This window comes from Sebastes umbrosus, chromosome 13, assembly GCF_015220745.1.
Source record: "Sebastes umbrosus isolate fSebUmb1 chromosome 13, fSebUmb1.pri, whole genome shotgun sequence".
Lineage (NCBI taxonomy): Eukaryota > Metazoa > Chordata > Actinopteri > Perciformes > Sebastidae > Sebastes > Sebastes umbrosus.
In genome coordinates, this window is record NC_051281.1 from 11485130 (window position 1) to 11512975 (window position 27846).

Here is a 27846-nt window from a genome sequence, read left to right on the forward strand (position 1 = left end):
AACACACAGAACCCTGATTGGCTCAGATACTCTCATTAAAATGAGGTAAAGCGGCTGGTCGAGGTTTTCAAGCGCAATTACTGAAAACTGACCTGATTGGACAGATTGAAGTAATTCTGTAACGAGAGCCAATCAGGACCAAGTTGAGGAGTTATGCCACGTTCATGTCATATTGGAGTTATCGTAATTATCAGGTTCCAACTTGTAAAAGCTGTACACAGTAATTCAGTAATTATGACTCGTAAACTCAGATTTTTCTCTACTCTTTGATATATTCGCCAATCATTCGAGGTTAAAGGGACAGTGTGTAGGATTTTGAGACATCTAGTGGTGTGGTTGCAGATTGCAACCAACTGAGTGCAAAAACGTGGTAACACCGTTCGTCTCGCTCAGAGGCCGTCCTTACCATAATAACACTACTTTAGAAGCAATGGAAGTCAGATGGCGGTATCACGGTTTTGCACTCTGCAGCTCACGTTACCGCAGTTTCACAAGTGTGTCGGAGAACTACGGTGGCCTTCAGGTAACGTAAAAAGGCGAAAGGCCCTCTCTAGAGCCAGTGTTGTTCTACCATTCTTCTGATATGACATGAATGCAGTATTTGTCTTAAGATTCTGTATTTCATCATAATGAGCCAACAAAGCCTGGTCCATTTCAAAGGCTCCTCCACAAAAGGCCAAGAAACATTAACCCAAAGTTTGGAGGACACATCGGGCTCCTCGAGATTCAACTATCCATTACGTGCTGCTCATCGACTGCTCAATTGAGCATTCAGGCAATCTCTGTCAACTCATAAATCCACGTGACCATGATGATATATTTACCAGTTGACGTCCGTTGAGGTGATCCATCACTGGTAATCATATCACCTGGATTACACCGACAGTAGGTTGTAAATAATGGAAGCCAGGCGTGAACTCCACTATTCGCAGCATGGACATGTTAATCACAGGGCATTACAAATACATGGAAGTAACATGGATATATTTACCATTAACATGGTCCACGATTTACCTATTTACAGCTCATGCTGGGAAATTTATGGGTTGTTTAAAGGACAAAAAAAAACTTAAATTGAGTTGACAAGGAGCACCTGAACACACCATTAGTTTTTATGAGTCTAGACCGTTGTAGGTTCAGCGTGACCTTTAGTGAGCTGCATCCTTCGGAGCGTTCAGACAAATCTTCAAACTGCTTGAAAAACAAAACAACTTTAAATTGAACCACTCAAAACGATGCACATTAACGACGTCTTCATTTTTATACATGTAGACAGAGAAACTTTGAATTCCTGATATTATGGGTAACTTGAAGCTGGTATCTTTTTCCTTTTTTTTACACTTTCTTTTCCTATTCTGAACGTCTGGCTCTGTGCTACAGGCTGAATTAGCTACCACAGTGATACTATTGCTTCACATACGGCAGATATTAATGAACGCTGGATGCTCAGTGGCAGTATTCAGAGCAACAATGTACACTTACAGCAATGGGTTGGCATGTGGGGCCGTCAAAAATTGTTAATTTGAGATAAAACTTTTTCATCTTCACAGCTAAAATGGTTTATCACAGTGGAGATGGTTTTATGGCGCAGTGTACATGTGTGTGTGTGTGTGTGTGTGTGTGTGTGTTGTGTTTTCCTGCATGAATAACAGACGCATTTGTTTGCCGTGTGCTTGTTTAGATAAGCCTGTGCCTGGATGTACGGCTTTCACTGTTTCTGTGTGAGTGTGTGTCAGCTCAGCAGATGGAGTTTGATTCTCACCACTGGGAAATCTCAATCCCACAATGCACTGGGAGCGACGCCAAATGAGGAAGCGGCAGCAGCAATGAAGAACCAATCACAGCTTGAATACTGGAGGAAAAAAAAGTGATTTTTCCCTCTCTCTCTCTCTCGTCTTCCTGTCGCTGCTCTGCCAGGAACGGCCATTGTTGTGCTATCCATCAACATGAATTGGGTCTAGAGCGTTAATTCTTTACTCATGTGCATAAAACACACACACACACACATGTATCACAGACACGGTAAAACCGATTAACACAGATCACAAAGGAAAATGGGGACAGAGTGAAGTGGCGGTTGGTACCCCATTGTTTCTGAGCGGACAAAAAGCAAACAGAAACGTGTGGAAATCCTGGATTCAGAAAATGTCAACAGCAAGAAAATTCCCCAGAACAAAACCGACTGTCTCACTCTCGCGTCTATAGGGGGAATTATTCCAAATTTAGGCCTACTTTTACATGGGATCTCTCCCTTTTGTCAGTCTCAACCCAAATCCCCCGATCGGGGCCACAGGAGTGTCTTTTGTTGGATTGCTGAGCCGTGGAGAGAGAGAGAGAGGAAAGTTGATCATGTTTCCCCAGCATCTTTATGAAAACACCTAAAACACAGCGTATAATAACACCTATTCAGTAATAACCAGTAAAAGCACATGAATGTACCAAAAAAGAAAGCGCTCCCAGTCAAACGGGTAAGATGGCAAGACGGTCTGTGAAATCATCATCATGTGTCAAAGCAAACGGATGACATCACATTCTCCCGCCGCCGCGGCAAGGCAGGTTCAGATTTGAAAAATCAGGTCATTGTCGTGGTGCATGAATGTGTGTGTGTGTGTGTGTGTGTGTGTGTGTGTGTATGCTAGGGCTTGACCAACATGTGATTTTGAAGCCAAATTTCAGCTTTTGATTTGAAGTATTACTATGTTCAAAAAGCATCTAAATCTCTGAAACAGCATTTAATTCACTGAGCGACAATGAACATCTTCACTGAAAGCCAGACGAATGACTTTAAGGCAGAGTGAGGCGGGTGTCAATGCAGGTTTTTGAACACGACACTGGAACGACTTCTCCAGCCAGACATCAGGTTAGTTTTGATCAGGGAATAAACTTCACCACATCAGAGATGGATGGATTGTAACTAAAGGCCAATTTCTGCAGCTGCCCAGTAGCTATGACAGCAAAATCATGTATTGATAGAACCCTAGAGTGTGTTTGTTTATGTTTGCTTTCTCATTGCGAAAAAAACCCATCTTCCATCCCCTGTAGCCCTTCTTTGGCAGGTCTGGAACAAAACAGAGATCTTCACTCCCCTAATAATCAATCACAGTCCAGCGGTGGATTGTCAAAACAAATCGCTACGAACACCTCGATGTGAGGTGAAAAAATACTAAGACAAATTTGGAGGAGAAGGTGGCTGTTTGGCCCGAGACAAGGATCTTTATCTGATGTTTTCTTCCAGGTTTAGTCCAGTTAATCGTCCTTTGGTCCCATGCTACTGCAGGCCCAGTAGCTGGACGCTGGTTTCCCATAGGCTTAGCTGCAGCTGGGGGTCAAAGGTCGGTGGCATTGTCATCTCCCTGTGCCCATCGGCCCAGTAGCCTTCTCCACACTCGCCCTCCAGGGCCGGCGACAGAGCAGCAAACAGCACAGTGGCAGCGCCCTGTGCAGGAGTCTGAAGAAAACGCACACACACATATAAATATGTATAACTATGTATATATAAATATATATATATCTATATATATTTATATATATAGATATACATATACAGTATATATACAGTATATATGAATGTCACTGCATTCCAAAGCTACATAAGAAAGATACTGCAGGATGACGAGTTAAACAACAAGTTATAACTGAGAAAAACAAACATGTCTGAGTGTGTGTGTGTGTGTGTGTGTGTGTGTATCCCAGAGGAGGACTGATGTCACTGTATGTTAGCGTCAGTGAAAATAAGGCTCAGGGTGTGTGTGTGTGTGTGTGTGTGTGTGGGTGTGTGTGTGTGTGAGTGCGTAAGTGTGCGAGTGTTAGTGTTGATGCATTTTAACGATGATCTCAGTGTCAGCTGTGAGACCAGGAGCAGGTTTCAGAGCAGAGGGGGATCACATCCTGCGAGCATCAACAGTACACTTGCATACTCTGTGTGTGAGCCAGTGTGTGTGTGTGTGTTTGTTTGTGTCTGTGTGTGTGTGTGTGTGTTGCGCTGTAGTACTCCACAATATTTCCAAACATGAATTTTAATTGTTCCTCTGAATGAATTATTATTTTGCTTGCAGGGCTAAATTTTTCAGTACAAGGTGACGATACGGGCAAACACAACTTGTACTAACATTATTCATGTTGCTGTGAGTTCACACATGGAGGGGTTTTAGCGCAGAAAATAAACGCTTTTTGTGAGAAGAAAATAAAACAAATGACTCATTTCCATGGCAACAGGCCACTCAGCTCATTGCTCAGTGCGTCTGATTGCTTATAAGTCTCCAGTTTTAAAAGTAACTGTCGGACCTCTACCCTTGTAATTGTCTTATTGGCTGTTTTCTTGATTAAAACCACTAAAAGGGCTATTAGGCTTAATTAATTTCTTCATAGACCAGTTTAGGTTATAGTTCTTGTCATGTTGTGTGCGTCTTATCAACACATTCTCACTCCCAACTCGTCAAATACCGCTGCTTGGTCAGTGCCCCTCGGCATCGGAGACCGATGCACGGGTACCCCTCTTGCGTTACTTTTGGACAGACCGGGGACGGCGTGTCAATATATGCTTGTTACATATATAGTGTCCTTTCAAAATAAACGTTTTTACAGGAAGTTTTAGGCAACACAACCACTTAGTTAGGGTTAGGAAACGGTCGTGGTTGACGTTAACGTCAGTCCGGTTTGTCACATACTGCTGCTAAAGGGTGCCTCTGTGCGTCGGTTTGCGATGCCCGTGGGAGCTGCCCAAACAGGTTGGTCTAATGTATTTTGTTTTTTCGTAAATGTTTCCCCTCCATTCCCTTCTCCCCTGGGATGTACTGTATTAACCCATATCAACCTCAGAAAGACATCAGCTAAATTAGTTACTAATTACTATTAAAATGATATCATTAAATGTAAATGATGTCTAAAATAAAGTAAGGCAATAAAAAACAATCTCGCATTTAAAGTCTTTGGCATGTGATGTTGTAATGCTTCGAGAATGAATCACAGAAATAAGAAGCAGAGATGAGAAGGCCAAACAATTTCTCTCCCAAGTAATGTAGCTTCAAGGGGTGTAATTATCTTGCTTTTGAAAGAAGTTTCTTTTAAATGAATAGAATAAAGGAGGGAGGTACATTATAGTTTCTGGATTTCTTGAAAAAAACTTTTTTTTAGTTAACATACATACTCCTAATTTAGATGTTTGCTCCTGGTAAAGCATTAGGTAGGAGTGTTACGGTATTGAGTTTTATAAATGTTCCCCTTCCTCGCTTTACTACATAATGGCGTTATTGTCAATCAGTCAATGCCACACAGTATGACTTCTTCTGCAATTTCTCTGTTACCAAAACCAGGCCAAGACCATTTGCAGATGAATAATTTCCGTCCACTAACTCTGTAGAATAATGAAGTGTTTGTTAAGATGCCTGCAATACGTCTTGAGAGAGTGGCTTCATCTTTAATTCATGTAAATCAAGTGGCTTTCATTGCCGGCCGCCTCACCTCTCAATGAAGAGAAAAACACTACACAGCAGCAGTATGCTGGACACGTTGGAAACGTTTGACATGATAGACTAGCCGTATTTATTTTATATTATACCAAAATGTGGCTTTGGTCCAATGTGTATACAGTGTGTTAAGGCTCTCAATTCATGTGTCATAACTAAAGATTTATAGATGACTGCTCTATTTCTGGCTTATTCCTGCCAGAACCCACTATTCACAGCTGGAGCGAAACCAAACTTTAATAGGGCTTTAAAAATATAACTAAATTGTGTCAATTGCTTTTTGATGGTCAGTATCATTGAATTAAATGAACTGAAAATTAACTATAATTCAAATGATGCCAACTTCTTTCAGTATATACAGTTAATAAAAGTTGCTAAGGGCATCACCCTTAGACACAAAGACACTGCTGATAAAAAAACAAAACTGAGAGAGGCAGTGAGTGGGAAAGGAACCGTTTCCAAACTCTAGTCATAAACCTTTTAATAACTGTTGCATAAATATAAGATCACAGTGGTAAAGAGACCTAGGGAGTATCTCTCACCACAGAGCAGTTGGAAAACATATCAGCGTAAAAATGATTTATCAAATTGTGTTAGGTATAAAGTTATTCAGCAAGGTAATCGGAATGACGTCACGGGTGATGCAACGAGTAATTGATCATGTCTCTCAGTAGAGAGGATCATAAACTCAGACAGACACTTGGAGTCTAATCAGGTCATTCTTCAATATTTAACATTAGAAGGGTATTACTCTGCACTCTCTGTCTTTAGTACAAGGCCACTCGTTTCAGCTCACCTGTTGCTGTGTTGTATCTGACTTTACTGACTTTACTTGTCAAGGACACTGCATTTCTTTCACAATATTCATTAATTACAATGACTACTTCCTCCGAATATTGATTGCGGCATGCTGCCAAAAGAGGCTGCTGGTTTCATCGACTTTTTAAGAGCATCGCAATTCCTGTGCCTTGAATCTACGTTATTTTCCCTGTTTGTCCTTATGTTGTTTGTTCTTTGTTAAAGGACTAATAAAGCCATCTCTCTGTATTTTTATTTCTCTTTCTATCTTCTATCCTTTGGCTCTGCATGCACCTAAATGTTATGGCTCTAGATAAAAAGGTGTCGTAACGGGAGAGAATCACACGTTTGTGTGTTTGTGTGTGTGTATTAATGATTACATGCATGAGTTTGTGTGATTAATGTGTTTGCGTATGTGGGGCAAAGCCATCCCGAGGGTTGCGCTCGGAGGCAAATGCCTGTGACAATCGCAGTTTTAGGCTCAAACACGCACACACGTCTCCTTTCATTAAATCCCGGGGACATTAACAGCAGCCTGCGGCCAGCGCTTTAAGCTAAACAACAACTATTTTAAAATATAACACACAGGGAACAGCCTGCCTTGATTTTTAGTAGCACTTGATGTGGATACACTGTGTGTGTGTGTGTGTGCGCATGCACGACTGGCTGTGTTTCATCTTGTAAAATAAAATCCTGAACAATGTCTGCGCTCGGGTTTGTTGTTTCAGGTCACTGAGGGACACCTTGAACAAAGTTAAACAGTGTAGCAGCAGCTCCTTTCTAGGAGCTATTTTTGTTTGTTTTGTTAAAGAACTACAAAGAGCCGCAGTTTGAGTTTTTAAATGACGCAATCACCGACCGTCCGTCATCGTTTTGAAGCAGACACAGGTAACAGGTGACATGAGGATGCCAAGAAGAAATTTATTTCAACGCAAGTGTAAATGATTTAGTTTGTTTTTGCTTGTTTTTTTTTCATATTGAACAGGGGTCTTAGTTTTTCTTTGAATACTTTGAATCCACAGTTTGACGCATGCATCAAACTAGTTTCTGTATTTTGTTACAAGCGTAACGCACTGCATATTGGCATATACTCCACTTTCCCTCATTTGCCATGCTGCAACCCAAACCTTCAATCAACCCAACTTTACAAGTAAGTGATGCATATACAGTATATAGTGGATATTATGGAAACACGTTGGGATCAAGTCCGTCCCTAAAGGCTTCCCTTGAGCTTAACTGCATGACTAAAGGCACACTTAGATACTACACTTTACCTTCTAGACATTTACACTCTAGTCATTTAGCTAACCGAAACCTAACAAGGACAACAGCAGAATAAACTGCAGTTTGAGGGATCAAGGTTTTAAAGTAACAAAAAGTAAGGCCTTGGTGTACTTAAAATATTCCTGCAACCATAAAGTAATTTAATCAAAATCAAGGGTTAGAGACAAAATACTGTGAGTTGAGAGGGAAAATTACTCAGTGGTAAAGTATAAAAATACACAGTGTACTATGGAACAGTAAACTTACTGGTAAAAAATGATATACCCTTGTAAAAAAAAACTTTAGTTAATTAAATTATATCAACTTATTGATCAAAACTGGTGGAAAATGTTAAAATGAAGTCATTGTAGTGAAATAAACCCCCATCGCCCTGAAGGGGTTTATTTCACAACAATGACCCGCTAGCTGTACATTATCCCGCTTATTACGCGGCTACTTACTTAAGAAATCAATAATTTGACACAAAAAAGTTAAGTACTTTATTACTTATATCATATCCGCTTTGCTGTCTTGCAGGATGACATAAATCAAATGTGTGAATAAAGCAGATGAAAGTCAAGACGGTGTATTACCCTGAAAAGCAGGCGAGCGATGGCGCTCTGCGCCAGGCTGAGGGGCGTCCAGAGGTGGCGATAGAGAGACGTATCCACCATGCCAGGATCCACAGCACATGAACTCAGTGGGAAACCTCCACGCTGCAGCTCTTGGTGGAGGTGGGAACTAAATAACAGCTGGGCCAGCTTACTGTGACAATAAGCAGCATGGGCTGAATAAGACTGGCTGAAGAGAAGAGAGAGAGAGAGAGAAAGAGAGAAAGCAATCAATACTGTTATATTAAAGCCATGAAATGTGCCTCTGTTTAAATCTATCATGGATAAATGGCAGGTAAACAGCTGTTTTTCTCAGTTTTGTTCAGTTTATTCTAATAAACTGTTGCCACAATAGGTCATGTTTTTCTATGTCCTGCTGAACAAGGCCAAGATCTTCTCACAGTGGAAACTTAACAAGACCTCTCTGAATCCTCAGGCTCATACATACAACGAGGACACAGTGTGTTGATGTGAAGCACCTGAAACCAGACATCATCATACGACTGCAGAGCCGCAGAGCCAGCAATTCACAAAGATCTACAACTTGCACCAAATATCTGCAATAAAATAACAGTAAAAGCAGTTGCAGGTGTACACATGCTGATGTGCACCATCTACAGGAAAGTATCTGCAATTTTCACACCTGCCAGGCCAGTTTTTTTCCTGCTGTTTGAGTATGTGTGTGCCTGTTAGAGGATTTACATCTCACATTTTCAACCTGCAAATTCATTTTAATATCACTTTGGTGTCATTGCAATGATTTACATATCTGTTGATTGTTGTTTAAATCATTAATGCACTGACACCCTATAATATTATTCTGATATATGCATGAAGCTTGCCCCTGAAACACACCTGTGAAATAAGACCAGACTGTTTGAGTATTTAATAAACACTTGAGAATAATGATGTCACAGTTTATCAGTATTTTATTTTAGCTAACAGATGGTGCAAAATCCTCCTCCCTGATATGGGAATACAACTCCACCATCATCCAGAAGAAAGCTCACCAAGGACTTTTCTTTTTAAGACAGCTTAGGAAATTTGGTGTGTCAAAGGTCGCAATGTTGCAGTTCTACAGAGCGGTAATAGAGAGTGTGCTCACTTTCTCAGTAACTGTATGGTACGGCAATTCTACAGCCCACAAGAAAAAACTGAGGGCTGTGTACTCCCCACCATGTCTGAGCTGTACCACATCCAGCAGAAAGGGTTGAACATTTCAAAGGACTTCTCACATCCTGCAAACACTCTATTCAGTCTCCGGGTAAAAGATGACGCAGTATCAAGACTAAAACCTTCTCGCTTCCACAATAACACTTATACTGAAGCATTTTCTTTAGCAGCTATTACTTTTCTTCCCTCTTGTTGACGACACTGACATGTCCACATCTACAAGACTAAACTGTTGCTGCTGCTGTCAGAAGCCTTGAGGGCATCACTAAAGCCCTGCCAGCTATCATAGCGGAGAACAGCATAGTGAACTAAAAGAATTTTGAATTAAATTAGGATATTATAAATTACTTTATATTTTATAATATATTGTTATGAGAGGCGGAGCACACTGGCATGTGCCGTCGCCCATCTCTGGGATAATGTGGCACAATGAAGTTAATCAGGCTGCTAATGCGTCTGGACAGCAGCGCTGCTAACCGGGATGATACTGAGCCAACTGGAGCCAACAGTTGTCCACTAATGCCAACAGGAAAATGAGACCATTGTGTTGGTGACGCCAGCACAGAGGAAGTGCAGGTGAGTGTGACAAGTTGGGATTTGAAATGTTCTTACAACAAACAAACAAGCAAACAAAACAAAGTTAAGGGTTGATTCCTGTTTAATACGTCTGTGGTATTGTTTTGTAGTTTTGTTTATTGGGGTTTGATTACATCCTGTCTGGTCATTTCACCGTGTTCCCAGATCAATTAACTTGGTCTAATGATATTATTACTAATAAGAATGACAGCCAAAAGTACGAAAATAAGATCCCATCCCTTTACGCATTGATTAAATGTCCCTTAAACACCACTCTTTTTTTAAATGGCCAGCTTTGTAATATATAATCTGATATGGTTATGATTGCTACTGTGTGCGGAAGTGTGTGTGTGTGTGTGTGTGTGTGTGTGTGTGTGTGTGAGAGCCTACCAGCTATTTAAATCATTTAGTCTGATCTCGCCGATGCGGTGGGCAGAGGAGGAGACGTTGACCAAACGCGAGAAGTGACCACATTTCCCAGATTCCTTCAGTGTGTCCAGGAGCAGCCAGGTCAACAGGAAGTGGCCCAAGTAGTTCACGCCAAAGTGCTGCTCAAATCCATCCTCAGTACGGCCCTCAGGAACCAGCATGACACCCGCTTAACACACACACAAACACACATACGTACACAATCATTTAAAGCACACAAAAATACATTTGAAACATGGTGCGTTACACCTTTAATAACACTAATATCCATCTAAATTACACCCCTGTAGAGGATTTCTACTTTTCTTACTGAATACTAGATGGACTACTCTACAAGTGCAGTATACAGCTCACACATGTCAACAACATGACATCTTCATCACTCACCATTATTGACCAGAATGTTTAGCGGCAGGTCCCGCTCCTTGAAGCTCCGGACAAACTGATGGACAGACTGCAAAGAGGCGAGGTCCAATTTGGTGAACTCCACTGGAATGGACACACACACACACACACGCACACACACACACACGCGCACACACACACACACACACACACACACACACACATCAGGGCCATTGTAAACGGATTATTTCTGCTCGCTGTTTTGGCTGTAAGACATCAAAGAGTGTATTAATCATCTCTTACAGCGGGCTCGTGGGTCCTTAGACTACAGTACTGGCAGCGCTACGCTTCTGTTGCACCAGCACATTATTTCAAACCTACAGTAATACTTCCTCCTGAGCTCCATCAAAGCTTAACACACCGTTATATCAGGTCTAATGTATGATAAGACACAGGTAAGACAGCGACGCCCAGGAGCTGATATCATCAGAGTGTCAAAGTGACTCTGTGTGCTTAAATAAGTGTGTGTGTATACTCAACTGTATGGAGAGAAATGCCTGAGTATACTTAAAAAGCTTGACAGAGACACACTTCTACTACTTCTACACAGTATGAAGAGTGTTAATGCTCAAGCAGCACTTTTATTGTAACACCTGCAGAGGAATAAGACAGCAATGAAATGAGACTTCCCCTTAACTAGTCAATAAATGATATGGGATTACTGTAAATGTGATGGCGTCTGTCTCTCACGTCAGTCATGTCACTGCTCCAACCTGAGGGAGTGTTTTTCATATTGAGTTGTCACATAATACTTAGTACAGTTGTCAGTATTTCTACTCCAGCACTGAGTCTGTGTGCATCTAAGAGAGTAGAGAAAATTGCTCGGTTGACAGCAGACTTTTGAAAATTCAATTTCTGCTTTTTGTTTCTTTAGATATATTTCTGGCCAGCTCTGAAGCTTTAGTCCTTCCCTGTCTTCTTCTATTTTTCTCCTTTATTTACTGTTGCAATAAATAAAAGCAAAGATGTTGATCTCTGTATTCCCCAAACAGGCTCTCTGTTGGTGGAATGACCTTCCCAATCCACAGGACTGCAGAGTCACTGCTAATCTTAAAATGCGAATTGAAATCTCATTTCATCAAGAAAGGCTTTAAATTTCCACCTTGATAGTGACTATATGTCATGCTTTTTGACCTGTGTTCACCTGCCGGATCACTACTATCATTACAGATCCTGTTACCCTCGTCTGCCCTCAAATCACCTCATTCCCCTCACCTGAGCTTCCCCGCCTAGGTCCACACCTGGACCTCATTATCCTCACCGCCCACTCATTCTCATACCAGCCCAGATTCACTAACCCTCCGCCAGATTGCTTAGATTTTTGCCCATCCGTCCTCGGTTTTGTTGGCCTGATCTGCCTGCCTATGGGACTCCTGCTTGTTTTTCGGACTGATTAAAAGGATTTTGGACACTCAGCTGCTTTTGAATTTGTACTTTTAGTTCAGTTTTCGGAGTTGTTACACTACATCCTCCTCATGTGTGCACATTACAGGCTTTCATTTCATTTCCAAGCACTCCTCCGCTAGAAAAACAAATCAAAGAATGTAAAATACTGCTTATCCTTTTTGTAACTTTGTGTTTTTGTATATGAAATTGGCATTGGTTTGCACCAAACCACAAAAAAACAATAATCTTACTAATCCCTCATCAAACACATAGAAGTAATGTAAATGCAGTGTGAGAATATAAACACATCAAGAGCATAACACATAGCATGAATCATATTTCAAATTTCTTTGTGCCATATTTCAGATTTGTTAATGTGCGCAGTGTTTGCAACTCCGGTTTAGGTGTTTCATTTGATGTTTTTCCTTCGGCTGGCAGTGTAAACCATAAATTTACAATACTCAAAGGCGGGCGGCACTGCTCTCCTCTCCTCTGGATGGGGAGGTGACAGAGGTCATATCATATATCACGGTATCAGAGAGAGCAGTGAGTCCGGGATCAACAATGAGAATGTAAAATGAGGAACCAGGAGGTCATCCATACTGACAAGTATGCACAAAGCCTTATGCTGTGTTCACACTACGAGTGACACCGCAAGATTCTACAAGTGAATTTAAATGGAAGCCGGTGACATGAAGCTACAAACTGACGCCCGACACTTGTCGCTGCGTGACGGGTGTGACACGCTACAAATACTGTTGAGCTGGGCTTTGAGCTTTGACGCTCATAGAGCGAACACAGCATTAGGATCATTCACTTGGACTTTTTTAATGGCCTCAATCCAACCGAAACCCTCAAAATGCATCGGCAATTAGGAATGAACCGCACCCAAATATGTAAATATCCTTGTTTCCTGTTGGGCTCTGAATGACTTTTTCAGTATGTAATAAATCCTTTTTGGATAAACAGCTGCTGTTGCCAAAGTACTGAAACAGGAGTGCACTTCTATAACACAGAAAAAGAGGCCATGTCTTTCAAACATCAGGAGAATGATATATTGTTACGCCCTATAACCCCAGTAAGCCGTTAGAGGGTCAAATATAAATGGACAAAGACGGGAAGAGGACTGAGGACGGAGAGTTGATGGAGCTGATAGAGGAAAAAGCCGCCGTGACAGATGAGAGTGCAGCCATTCCTGATGACGGTCTGATAGCAGCCTTATCTCCACGCCATGCCACTCACCTCCAGTCGAGTGTGTGTGTGCATGTGTGTGTGTGCAAGAGATAGAGAGCAGGAGAAGGGAAAAGAAAAGACAGATAGAAGCAGATAAATCAAGTGTGTGCATTTTAATGTCCGTAAGCAACTATATATCAGTGTGTGTGTTTTTGGCGTTTATGTATACCAGCAAGCAGATGTGCGTGTGTTCACCAGACAACAGGCACGTGTGTGTGTGTGTGTGTGTGTGTCCTGCCTGTCAGTCGTCTCCTGTCCTCTTGACTTGAGTGGGCTCTCTCGGGACCGGCCCCTTTCAGACAGGCCAGTCATATCTAGAAAGCCCACTGGGGGTGAAATGCCATCAATCTGGCGCGGCTCTTCTGCCGCCAGCCCTCAATTAAGACGAGAGGATCTTCTATAAAGCTCAGCTTCCTCGACTCAAACACACCGACTGTGTTTTCATTACAGAGGAATGACTCGAAACCAACAACAGGAACTGCCTTCGGAGGCACACGCATGCTGTTTAAGAACCACTGGATCCACCCACGGTCTCCATTTCTAATTCATCATTATTAGCATTTCAGCTGCATGTTAACTTTAATTAAACTGTGAACTGCAAATTAAACGACTACTTAATTTTTGTTCAATTAATTCTGAGTTCATGTAGCGTCAAAGCAGGTGTGTGAGTTTCTTATTGTAAGTGTAATAGAGGTTTAAAGGAACAGTGTGTAACATTTAGGGGGATCTATCGGCCGCCATGTTTCTACAGTAGCTCAGAACGGACAAACCAAACACTCTTAAGTGACTTCTTAACTTTTCGTGCTTGGGCCGGAGTCGATAACGTTACTCGCTCAAGAGCGTCACTCCACTCACCCGTCCGGAAAACAAGACACCAGAAACCTCTGTTGGTCTTGAGGAGCTGCAGCATTTATTTCTGCACAAACTGCAACTTCCACTGTACATTGACTGTCTTCCACTGGCTCATTAGTTCGCTCACACGCATTCGCCACAGCTCTCTCTCTTGCTTCACTACTCACTTCCCACGTACACACACTCAGACTTTGATATCCTCTAAATGACCTTGACTCTTACAACAACTGGCTCTAGAGAGGGCCGTTCGCGTTTTGACGTCGGCCATCGTACTTTTCCTACACGCTTGGCACACTGGAGAGGCTTCAAGATGTTGTTAAATCCTACATATTGTTCCTTTAATAAAACAGGGAAAGGTAGAAATTTTCTGTATCATACCAGCTGAAGATTTTGTTATTTTTAGGTGGTGGAGAGTATAAAACCATGTCATCAACCATAAAAATCACAGATTTGACTGTAATTTTAATGTAATTTGTAATTAACTTAGAAAAGGTTTATAAATGACAGTTTCTGTTACTGGATTATTTTATAATGCACTGCAACTTTCCATTATTTCCAATGGTCTAAAACCTATTTTACTATTACTTGTGTACTCTGTACAATCATTTTCAGTTAAATGACAACATGACAAAGTTATTTAAATTGACAAACAATGTGGGTATGCACTGAGATGGTCATACGGTGGGTCGCTGGTTACAAGTATGCATAACTGAAATCTTGACACCAGTCTAATTGTAAAAATTAAATTAAATTTGTGGCACGTCCCTGTTAGCGAAACAGGTGGGGGAGAGGGCGACTGCTAAAGGACAGCGAAAAAACACTTGGCTTGAGAAGATTTATAGTGTCATGACTTTAAAATGTCTTCGTCCTTTTCGTCCTCAACAGACAGAGACAAAAACTGTCACAGAAAGGTCTCAAAAGGATCGAGGTTTGATGAATAGTTTTTATCCTGAATGCATTAAATCCCACTTCTTATCTTAAGTGTTCGATAAATCCATCTAATCATTAATCCTGTTATTACAGACAGACATTTTGACATGTCACAGTAGGAAAAGCACATCTGTATAGTAAAATTAATGATGGCTGAATTCCATTTCGCTGCTTCAGTTTCAGGGTGCTGGTATCGTTCATGCTGGCTCACTGCAAGGTCTCCTCATACAATGGTTCGTATGTGCATTTACCTAGATATGTTCAGCAACACGTGTCAATTTACGCTTGTTACATGAATACAGTCTTTTCAAAATAAACTTCCGTCTTCACAGGAAACAACTTGGTTAGGTTTAGGCAACAAAACTACTTAGTTAGGTTTAGGAAAAGATCGTGGTTTGGGTTAAAATAACTACGGAAGTGGCGTAACTTAAGTACAGAAGTTACGTGACAAATAAATCAACGTTGATTTCTGGTTTCACACGGGGTACGAACGTCGGTCTCCTGGCAAAAGTCCAGTGTTTTTTGACCCACCCATCCACCCCGACCTCCTCCCTTGTTGCTCTTTATACTTCCCGGTTCACGATTACATACGAATTAACTTTGTGGGATATATACAAATTACAGTGCAGTACAGTGTACTTTTCATAGGTATAGCTAAGAACAGTGTATGAGAACAGCTTGCTCACTGTCACACTGTCATGGCTTACTGGGACACTTAAATAGAACAGAGCCATTGTTAATGTTATTAGTAACACCTGTGCTTTCCCTTCTGTGACAAGTCAAAAGGTTCGCTGTAAAAAAGGACCGAACTACTTCACCGTTTCCTTCAAAACAACAAGATTTTCGCCATGGTGTGCTTTTTTCTATTACTTCCAAACAAAGACACATGAATGCACCGTGTCACATTTATGACTGGTGAAGTCTTGAAGGGGTCAAAAGTCAAAGGATGTTTTCATGGAAGGGTAGTGATTTCTAACTGTGCTCCAGAGCTTGTGGACAGACACCTTCCTCTTTCCCCCTTTCTGTTTCCTCTGCCACACAAACAGCTCTCTCTCTCTCTCTGACTGGGTCTCAACCAGTTGTTCTTTATGAATGGAAAAGCAGACACAAGAGTGTTATGCAATTGCGTCTGTGATTTTGAACACTAAACGTGATTAGAAACGGTTCCTGCCACATCAGTGCACAATCAGAGCCACTGTAGTGTAGTACCACAAGAGCAACTGAAAAAATAAAAGCTGGTTTCAACTGAAAATCCCTCAACTGTTTATACTGGGCTTCTAGAGTCTGTTCAGCTTTTAAGTGAAAAGATGCAGAAGAGGGGAAGTAAAAATGGTCCAACAAATAATACAAATAAGACTAAATGCGTTCATTAGTTATATTAAGGCAATGGGTCTAAATGTTTTAGCATAAAAATGCAATATAAAGTCACTGAACACTTTTCCAAGTTGAATCTATTTGAACTAAATATTTCAACAGACAGACAGTGAACTGAAACATCTTGCAGAAGTTAATCCTGTTTTATCTAGCTCGGTGCAATTGTGATTCGATTTTGTGAAGAGAGTACAAATGCACTCTGGGTTTGTTTTTGTTTTTTCCAGCTCGGCTTCAGCGTGCAACAGGAAACGTCCACGAAAATCTCACCTCTACACGCTCTGCTGCACTGCTTCACTTTCAAATATGAGCACAGTCTACATCCTGAACAGCAGGTGATTAATATGTAAGTCGGCTAATGTTGCCCACGCCTCATCATACTCAGAACTCATAATACAAGAGTTCAATTCCTGGCCTTCGTGCTGTAGCATCTTCGTCTGCTTTATTAAATTTTGGTGTTTCTTTGCAAAAAGGAATCATTTCAAAAAAGCAATACAATGAAAAAATATTAGCACTTTAACATACATCTTGTGTCCTAGATTTGATTGAACTGAATTACACTTAAATCTGATATTAAAATGCAGCGCTGGTCAAACACAAAATGTTCTCTTCTGCTTGCTAAAAGAGATCTTACATGCGTTAAAATTGACAGTTAAAACCTTGACGTGCAATTCATTTTTTGGCAAATGCCTCACTGTCAGAGATCTAACGACAGTTTGGACTGGAAACACAAAGTCTTAATGCGGTCAAATGCGACTGACCATCTTCAGATGTGCTTGGATGTGCTTGGATGATTCCTAAACCTAAGGAAGTTGTTTCCACGTGTTGCTGGACATTCGTAGGAAAACGAACGAAAAAGGAGGAATAAACTTTTTCGTAACATTTCATACAAACCGTTGTATGAGAAAACGTTGAAATACAACACTGTAAAAGATGATTAAGTCATAAATTCACCTGAATCTGAAGTAATTTCTTTGCATCACATCTTGCTACAGCTTCTCACCTCTCTACAATACAAGACTATCCATCCTAAAACAACCTCTAAAACAACCTCTTAAGAGGTGACAAGGAAGTATTAATAGTTTCACTTTGAACTGATAAACAAAACAGTGATTTCTAAGAATATTAAATCTGGGCATCGAGCCAGTGTAAGCTCCTCCAAAGACATTTTCACTCAGCTGATGTGGGAGATAGGAGGCTGGCTGGTGCCCCACCCAACTCCAGCTTTGTAGTGTTTAAGGGATGATAAAGTCAAAGACAGCTGGAAATCTAAATCTGCGAATATTGTAAGGCTGTCTTACACAATAATACAGCACTAATACAAATAAACATACACATCTTGTATACACACACAATCACTCAGAAATAATACACAGAACATTTGCAACACCACGACTTCTCACGAGTGCACACAATGCCATGGGTCATACGTGCACAAAAACAAATTTGTTGATGCACAAACTCTAACAAGGTCAGTCTTTTTATAAACTTTCAACTCAGGTCCAATTACTTTTATGAATTAACTAAAAGGCGACTAAAAATGATGTTAATTGGAGTGTGAAAGAGCTTAGGTAAAACGATAATAGTTTTTGTAGGAAGGGAGCAGCTGGGTTACCTAAGCGAGACAAAATGTAATGTGTGCAGCACACAAACACACACACACACACACACACACACACACACAGGTAGCCTTGCTTCACACTGTTAATCTAGGCCCATGGTTTGAGGCACAAAGTGTTACTTTCAAGTGCACCGTGACTAAAGTTAGTGGACAGCCAGCACTGCCTCTGGCAGAAATACAGAAATACCCTGTGTGTGTGTGTGTGTGTGTGTTTGTGTGTGTGTGTGTGTGTGTGTGTATGTTTGTAAAGTAAAACGCTTAAAGCCTCATTGACTAAAGCCCACTCACAGTCTAAAGTCATTAGCATATTTCCACAGGATTGTACCCACAGTACCTTTGCTACGCCAGGCAATACACTACAACATGATACTAAATGGGATGAAAAACCCCTTTACACATTTACATATAAAAAGATGTACATACATACATACATACATACAAGCAGTATATCCACACATACATGTGCCAAGAATTGTACAACAACACAAATGACTGTTATATTCCTATTGTGTAGGGACTGGTTTCTTCAACATGGTTGAATCAAAAAGTAGACTACGCTAAACTGTGGTGATTTTTAGTGTGATATTGCATAATTATGTATACATTTAAAAATAAATGTTATTCTAAATCAAGTCTCCTGTACCTTAAATACTTATTAAAGTTGCTAAAGCTTATATTGTATGTTCGCAAAAATTTGATGACAGACTCTGATGGACAGCTCTGTAACATCAATAACGCTTCAATGTAAGTGTAAGTATAAGATTTCACTTTGCTAGGCGTAATATATATTTTTTATTTAGTTCAGACTTTATGATTTTATGGTTACGCGTCTCCAATACATGAGGAGGCTCTCAGGAAGTGACGACGTAAATTACTGCTCAGTGCATCCGAAAAGATACATAGCACTGTTTATTCACACAAAAGTATGTTGAACGATAGTACACATACTGAGTATGTAGTGTATAGTATACGATTTTGGACGCAGCCCCAGTTTGAAAAATACCGTTCCTTCAATAGTGTTCAAAGTGACTCAAACACAATCTTTTAATTTCTATAAACCATATCAAGATGCTTTCTAGTGAAATTAAATTCCTTGTCACTGGTGACACCTTGAAATCCCCTGAAGAACCTCTACATTTGTCCACAGTTTGAGAAGCACCTCCGCAGTCTGCATGATTATTACGAGCCGTCTCCCATTTCTCATAAGAGACAAATGTGCAAACACTAGGAAGGATGCCAAAGGGCGTTTGGACAGAGATGTTTAAAGCTCCTGCCTCACATACTAATGAGAATCCATTACCGTCTCATTCAAACATACACACACATCAACACATTCTCATTCAGTGCACAAGCATCTGGCGACAGACCCCCCTTGTCCCCTATGCCTCAGTGCCTGCCAATTACAAAAGAAGTAATCAATTCCACCACGGCCCCGTCCAGGGAAATCGACTTCAATGACACCGACTACATGGCCGCCGTCTCTGTACCTGACAGCCACTTACACACCAGGCAGGGACCCGGCCAGCCGGCGTTCTGCTGCTCTCCACCGCGGCGCCAAGCAAGACATCCCGCGGCTTGTTTCCCAAAAGGCAGCGGCTTCATTCAGTATCATACACAACCTGTAGCCAGCTCAATCAGTGAGAACTTATCAAGTGCTAACAGATACAGTTACAACAGGTTTGTTATCATCTGTGGATCACAGACATGTATTCAGTTAAACAATGTATTAAATGAACTGAGTGGGAACTCTTCGGTGTTCGGCTATTCTCCTCTTTATCTTTTTAAATTACATAATGAATGAATAATAATGAATTACCATCAAAAAAACATCTTTTGCTTTTTTAACAACAATGAGATTTGCGGTAATGACCAGGTAGAAGGTCAGGATTTCATTTTCTTCACTTTCTAATCAACCCGATCTCACGGGAAGGCGTAACAATGACACAATATTGAAGACATGAGAACGCATTTTAGCATTTTCTGACCTCAGAAAAAGAATAAATTCTAATTTCATCTATTTGTTTTGCAGTGACAGTGCGCCCTGCATTAGTGTTCTGCAGTGAGCATTCATTTTGTGTACTGACTGCTGATGTCAGTACAGTAATTTAACTGAGGAAATATCTGTGTTTTCACTGTTTATCACTTTATATTCAACAGCCTAACACGCAGAGATCAGAGAGGTTGGTGGAGTCTGTGTGTGTGTGTGTGTGTGTGTGCTAAAGGTGATGTTTTAATCCCCCACTGTCTGTCTCTTAAATGTCTTTTGACTTTACAAACAGATTTCAGACACTGCACCATCTGGCTATCATGAAATATTGACAGATTTGAACAAACTACTGTACTGGTTTGAACCAGCTTATAGGTATAATCCATCATCCATTGCTGACAGTGTTCTGACAGTAAAACTGGCCCATGAAAGATAACATAGCTGCTAGACTGAGTGTGATTGTTATTTGGAGCACATTTGCATGGAGCTTTTCTCAACTTGTTTTGTGCAAGCGGCCCGTCATGGAACAACTGAGGCTCGAGGTTTAGACGCTGTTTCTACAAATATGTCTGACCACAGGTGTATACTCCTCCAAAAAAAGGGAAAATACCTGGTGATGAAATATGCTATGGTATAATCATAGTATATTTCCTACCATAAAAAGTTAAGATAACTCAAATTTCAGTTTGCCTTTAAAATCAACTACTGATCATCTTGCGATGGGATCACACCAGCGGCGACGCCAAATCGGGCCAGGGGCGTGGCCCCTTCCACACTTCCTACCCCCATAAAACCGGCGCCTTGCTCGGACTATACCCATTGTTGAACCCGGCGTTCATTTCGATCTCAACTACAAACATGTAAAGTTTTGTGACTGATCTTGCACGGCTGTGACACAAAATCGTTTTTGTGGTAGTTCCCATTTCCCAGTTTATTCCTTTCTTTGCATCCTCTCCTCACGTCTTAGTCCCGCCCACGGGAGATGCGAGCGGAGGAGGCGAAGAAGAGACACGAGGAGTTGAGGCAACAGGCATTTAACAAAATGAGTCATCCTTGCCTCGGAGTTGTCATTACAAAGCGACGTCAATTAAATACGACGTGTGGCACAGCTGCATCAGCTGTCCATTGTTTTGTTATACCGCTGTGTTTAATGATCTCTGTATATATATTACAAATAGCAACTTATGAGAGCATTATTTAAGATGATCAAACTTATGAGGTTTGATCATCTTAAATAACTACAACTTATGAATACAAAATGAACAATCACATTACAGTCCTGCCACGGTTTGTATATTCAGGCTGTATGTCACGCCTCTTTTATACGCCATGGGTGCCGAAAAGACTACCGCAAAGGACACACCACTATATACTCGCTTATAGCTCCTCCGGAAAGCCTTCAGGCTCCTCGGGATGCATTTTAGGAATTGGGACGTTTTTCAAGATGGAGCGCTGAGATTGATTTCAGGGTCACAAGCCGGAGGAGCGAGGAGGCGAGGAGGCACAAAATTGAGAAATGAGAAGAGCTCTAAGTGTCTCCAGGACCACATTTTGCCTCCCGGCTGGTAAATAATTAATAATTATTACAAATCTCTGAACATCCCTCGAGGTGAATACCTACTGACGAGCCTTGCGCGGTGATGAAGACTCGAGGCCGTTTGGTACAAAAAAGAAAAACTTTCGAGTCTCCTTAGTCATGAGAATATGGTGGAATTTATGGTGCTGTGAAGGTCAGCCGAGTCAATTTCTCAACATGGGAGTCACAGAGAACACTGTAAGCGTTAGTCAATGGAGTAATAAATCTCTTCGCTGCAATCGTTTGTCTCGTCTGCACCACCATTTTCTGTCCACCTCGTCTTTCTTTCCCCCTTTTTATTTTCCTATATTTGCCCATTTGTCATGTTCTCTCCCCCCTCTGCCTCCTTCCCTGTCCGTCTCTCCCCCTCTTCTCTCACATCTCGCTTGACTTATCTCCCCTCATCGTCTTCTCGTAGCCTTTTCCCTCGTATCTCCTCTTCCTCACGGTGCACCAACGACACTCCTGGCATTGTACAGCCGGCATGGAAGCTCTGTGTGTCTGTGTATGAGTGTATACCTACAAGTGTACAACTATGTGTGTGTGCGCCTAGTAAAAACTGTACAAACAAGCCTGAGGGACGCACTGCTGCAGCGTTGCCCTTTATCTTCTATCACTGGCACACAAAAACAAGTACATGCATGCGTGTGTGTGTGTGTGTGTGTGTGTGTGTGTGTGTGTGTGTGTGTGTGTGTGTGTTTGTGAATGTTTGCAATGTTACCTTTGGCCTCTTTGTACTCTTCACAGATCCTTCTGACGGCCTCCAGACCCTCCTGCTCATCCCTCCCACCTGAAGGAGAAGGAGACGCACAGATTAATACAAGGTCTGACAAGCCCTTAGAGGCTTTTAATAAAATAATACGGATTTTTTTTTCTCAGTTCTGTGTTCTTTCATCTTGTAAAAAAAAAACATATTTCCACGAAGGGTTCTTCAAATGAAAAGAGTTCTTGATACAACCATTTAGCCCTTGAGGAAGAACTCTGGTTTCAAAGATTGTACAGTACTTTAAAAATAGAATTAATTACACCATCAAATACGTGTAAGATATCAAATAAAAAGCAAGCCTTGTTGTTAATATTTTTGTCTTAAAAGGAGGGGACCATAGCATTCATACAGAACTCTAAATAGCATGTATTGTATGACAAGAAATAGAAATAATAAGAGACATAAATCAAGGTATAACTGACAAGCGCGCAGTAGACACGCATGATTTCCACTCCATTAGTAAAGTAACCCAATAGATGTACTCTATTAATAGAATGTATACCTGTGTCTAGGGCTGGAAATATGACAAATCAAAACGATATAAAATGTCTATTGTATATATTGTTCTATATTGATTCTATCGCAATATAGGCTAGGCCTTTATTTATTTGTTTTCTCTATAATTTCACTTTTATGTTCATTTTGCACTCAAGTTCTTCAAATGAGAAAATAAAAAATACTTTTCATTCGTCAAGTATTTAATTCACAGGAGTATATGAAAACAGGCTTTACCATGTGGTTATTTCATATAATATTAGACTATTAGACTATTTATTTATTTATTGAGTTACCATAAAACATGCTATATCGTGATATATATCATTATCGAGATATGAAATGACCTATATTGTGATAGAAGATTTTGGCCATATTGCCAAGCCCTATGTCTATGTTTTTATAAATTAACAGGCATGTTAAATAAACATGTTCCGGCACACAACACACCGTGCGTTACTTTAACATTAGATACACCACTTTAGATATGTTAATATCTTTTAACACGCTCAGATGCCCTGGTGAAATATTATACAGTCACAGACTCTCTGACTCAGGACAGAGTTTCTGTTTGCATACAAATGAGCCCGTCAGAGGGTGAAAATATGACAAAGATACATGGAGATGAAAGGAACTGGGAGCTGTGCCGTGTCTCGATTTGCGTACTTCTGTACTTACACTTGCTATTTTCAGTTTATATGTGCGTTCACACTGAGGAGTATGGCAAAATGCAGTGCACTCTTAGTACCCGAATGTTGTGATCAAAGCGGTCAAAACGTTGAATGTGAAACGCTGAACACTTCTCACCTTCAACTGTCACCATATTAACTACGTAGCTGAAGGGGAGAAAACACCAACCTATTTCAAACTTGTCAAAATGGCAGGCGAGGAAGCTGCAGCGGTTGCGTTTGAAACGGCAAACACCGAACTACACATGTTCACAAGTACCACTATACTGTAGTCAGATAAAAGCCATTATAGGGTTAATTTATCCATCTGAATTGAATTACTGCCGATACGGTGTGATGTCCATGGCCGTGTGGGATTTAAGACAACACTGCTTTCTTGAAATTCACGCACTACGCGAGTAAGTACACGGTGTGCATAGCGTACTACATGGAAGTGTGCTAACGAAGTATCCGAATTGAGACACTGCACTGGTGTCTAATTTACTGATCCTCACTTTCAAAAGAAACACTCCAAAGTTAGTTGCATGGACACATTAAGGACACCGACAAACTCACAGACACATTGACTTCATAAACTCACTTCCTACAAATTAGTGCCGATAATTAGGCGAGTCAATTAAGTGATTAGTCCGTTGACAAAACATTAGTCGATCATTAGATGGTTCCCACTTCTCAAATGTAAGGATTTGATGCATACACTGTATGAATACGCACACACACACACACACGCAAACTCTCTTTTTACCCAAACTCATACACACAAATAGCCTACAAACACACTTTAATTTTCTCTCTGCACACACACACACACACACAGACACACTAATCTTGGATTATCACGCAGGCCTTTTTCAAGGGCACAGCATCATTTACCCTGATGCACTGCGGTGAAAGATGCGGCTCTTCTGGGTGTCGCCGGGTTCACACGAACAGGAAGTAATCACAGCGATCTCGCACAAATAAATACTTTTAGACAAATAGTTGCTCTTTAACAGGCTTCTCTGCTTAATGGACCAACAGTCACTGAGAACGCTGCATATCATTAAATACACATTTCTGCACAACTGCTTTCGGTCAAAGCTCCCCATTAAAATAGCCGCTGATTAAAAATGTGCCCCGAGGTATCAATTTGCCTACTAAATATTTTGGGCTGGGGGTTAAAAATGTAACCTAATTAATTCACTTAAATAATCTTGCTGCAGCTGAACAAATGGATAAACCGAGCGCGACACAGAGTAAGAAAGTCCTGACATGCGCCTCGTACTTGGAAAATGATACTCGCACCTGTGATAAATTCAATATTAATCTCATGTCAGTGTTAATTAGAGAGGTGGAGACACCAGTAAATTCATGCAGTTCATCAGGTTTAACCTGCAAATGCAACAGTTGAGTTACGTGTTGGAGCGCTTTCTTTCTTGAAAAACAACAACAGTTGTTCCATACATATCCATATAAGTGGTACAATACTGTATGAAATATTCAGTTACAAACTGTATGTATACACAATAAAGACAAGAAAAAACAGATACATGGTACATAATGATAATACAAATTTTAAAAAGCACAACATACCCATACAACACAATTTAAAAGATGATGATGATAATACTATTACTACTACTAATAATAATAATAATAATAATAATCCAGAATAAACAATACATAAATAAATAAATAAATAAATAATAATAATAAAAAAATATATATACATAAACATTTTATTTAGAAAATAGGCTATCATATTTGTAAAGATAAAAAAAAAAAAATTGCAGGGCAGAGAGCTGTGTTAAGCCTGCATGGCTAGTTCTGACCTTTTTTTATTTTTCTGCTACCCATTCTTGATGTCGGACAGTTTAAGAAGACGGCAATTTCTCATAATTTACAGACCTGGTTTATTGGTGTAAAAGGATGTGCACAATCTGGTAAATCTGTACACCTCTTATTTAATAGGACTGGAAAACACCCGTCACAGCAGCATGACTGACTTCTCTGATAAATTTCATCAAGTATCATGTAACACATTTGGCCTCCAGAGACTTTTTCCTCCGCTATAGCAAATGCAATAATGTAGAGTTTCAAAAGGACAAAGATGATTTCCTTTATGAGTTTAATTCATCAAGCCCACATACCACAATGTGTTATATAAATCTAATTTAACGGCACTTTAATGGCTGTTTCTGGCATCGGCCTTCATTCATGACTTCATAAAATGTGGGACGTTGGCACAGATTAGGAGACAGACTGAGACGAGAAATCTGTAGATATTGATTTTAAATTTAAGATATCTGAATTGTAAAGTACCTCGTCTGGGAATTAAAATATTATGTCAAATTAGCAGAAAGAAAACACAAAGCCTTGTTTTCATATTTAGGTGAGTAACTTTTTCAAACGCTGATGCATCGAAATGACCTTTTTACATCATTGATCTCATCATAAGTCCACAATGACTATTGTGTCCATGTTTGACAAAAAATAAAGCTCATTATATTCAATTACTCAAGAAGAAAGACATTCATACTGCACATTAGCTATTGCAGTTTACAGTTTGAGATCAGGATGCACCGATACCGAATTGGATATTGAAAATGAACTGGAATTTTAATTCCTGTTTAAATTTTGACCAATTTGTTGCTGCATTAAAAAGGTTGACACCTGAATTGTAATTCCTGTTAATTTTTAAGATTTTTTTACGAAGTTGCTGGTGTACGACTTATTATTCTAATAATAAAGAACAATTCAGTAAATTTATATCTATGTATTTATTTGTTATATTTTATTTTATAAAGTTAGGACATCAATGTTTAAGTCAGGCCTTATGTTGCCAATCTCTCCCACACAGTGAGGCATACAGCTTATTAATATTAATTGATACTCAAAGCCCAGGTATCGGTATCGAGAAAAGTTGGATCGGTGCATCCCTAGTTTGAGAGTTTACATTTTCTTCATTCATTTATTTTCATTCTTTTTCTTGGAAGGATCTACTGGTGTTGATATGCACGACATGCATGAATGCTATAATTCATATCTTTCCAGTCATTCTAATCTTTCCAATTCATTCATATTTTGCAGCTGCAAATAATACATTTTCCAAATGTCATTATCTTATCTTAAAAACACTCCAAAAGACACCACTTTAATTAAAAATCTCAAAAACACTTGAAGCACAATTGCATGCTGGTTAATATCCAACTGTATTTGACAGCTCAAACCATAAACTCTCCACACGCGAGCACTATGCTACCGCTCCACCTGAAAAATGTATCCACTCCATTACCAGAGAGGGATCCACTTCACCATAAATATTCTCACTTCATGAATTATCTCGAGAGGCGGTGGGGGTGTTTGAAATGGAGATACACTCAGAGTCCTGTGGGATCAGCTTCAATGCAGATAGGATTAGACAACAGACACTTCACTTAAAAAGTTCTTCATCTATTGATTTTGTGTGTGCAATCACACGCAGGGCTCAAGTCTCATTTATGTTCTGCTCGAACCGTCTCCAAGGATACCCTGACATTGCGGTATACACTCCGAATGAATAAAGCAGAGTTTTCTTCAAAGTTTTGAGGTTCGTGAACTGAATGGAAAACGCAGTCTGACCCTGGAAGCTAAGACAAGAGCATGGAAACATACTGCTGCTCCGTGCGCGGCAACTTGGGGGTGATCAGATACTGCAGTGGAAAAATTTAGGGCAAAAAAAAGGGAATATTTTCACCATATATGGCCAGTTTTTGAATAGATCCCTGTCAGTAATCATCATTGCCAACTCAAATGCCTGTTACTTATCGTGGTTCTGGTCTAACTGGAACGCGTAACACCTCGTTTCCTCCGCATACTCCCCTCTGCTCGCTGTCTTGACTCTAAACAGTCAAGCAGCTGTGATATTAACAGGTATAAAGTATTTAGGGCTGACCCGAATGCTTCGAAGCTTCGAAGTTTCGACTGTTGCCATGGTAATCAACCTCCAAATCAGTATTCAAATGCTGCATTTTTTAATTTTTTTATTATAAAAGTATGTAATAATGAAGTATATATCCCAAAATAGCCCATGAAATAAGGCATAATCCCACAACATTATTCATTATTCATATTCAACATGATTTATTTTTAGTTATTCTTAGACGGATTGTTGTGTCTAGAGGTGCATGTGTGTTCAGTAATGCGGCAGCGGCACTGTCCTGGGCGCTGAAACGGGGGAGATGGAGACAGACAGACAGAAG

The 27846-nt window shown here is 40.3% G+C and overlaps 1 protein-coding gene across 2 annotated transcripts in view; it reads right to left on the reverse strand.

Moving 5' to 3' along the window:
* Positions 1–1185: 1185 nt before the first annotated feature.
* Positions 1186–27846, reverse strand: part of LOC119500586 (dehydrogenase/reductase SDR family member on chromosome X-like) — a 47870-nt gene continuing 21209 nt past the window's right edge. For both annotated transcript variants that reach the window (XM_037790394.1, XM_037790396.1), the window contains 5 exons: positions 22398–22466; positions 10703–10804; positions 10277–10484; positions 8120–8327; positions 1186–3448 (listed from right to left, as the gene is read on the reverse strand). In XM_037790394.1, the coding sequence (XP_037646322.1) occupies positions 3269–3448; positions 8120–8327; positions 10277–10484; positions 10703–10804; positions 22398–22466 (767 nt within the window). In that variant the 3' untranslated portion in view covers positions 1186–3268. The remainder of the gene's footprint in view (positions 3449–8119; positions 8328–10276; positions 10485–10702; positions 10805–22397; positions 22467–27846) is intronic.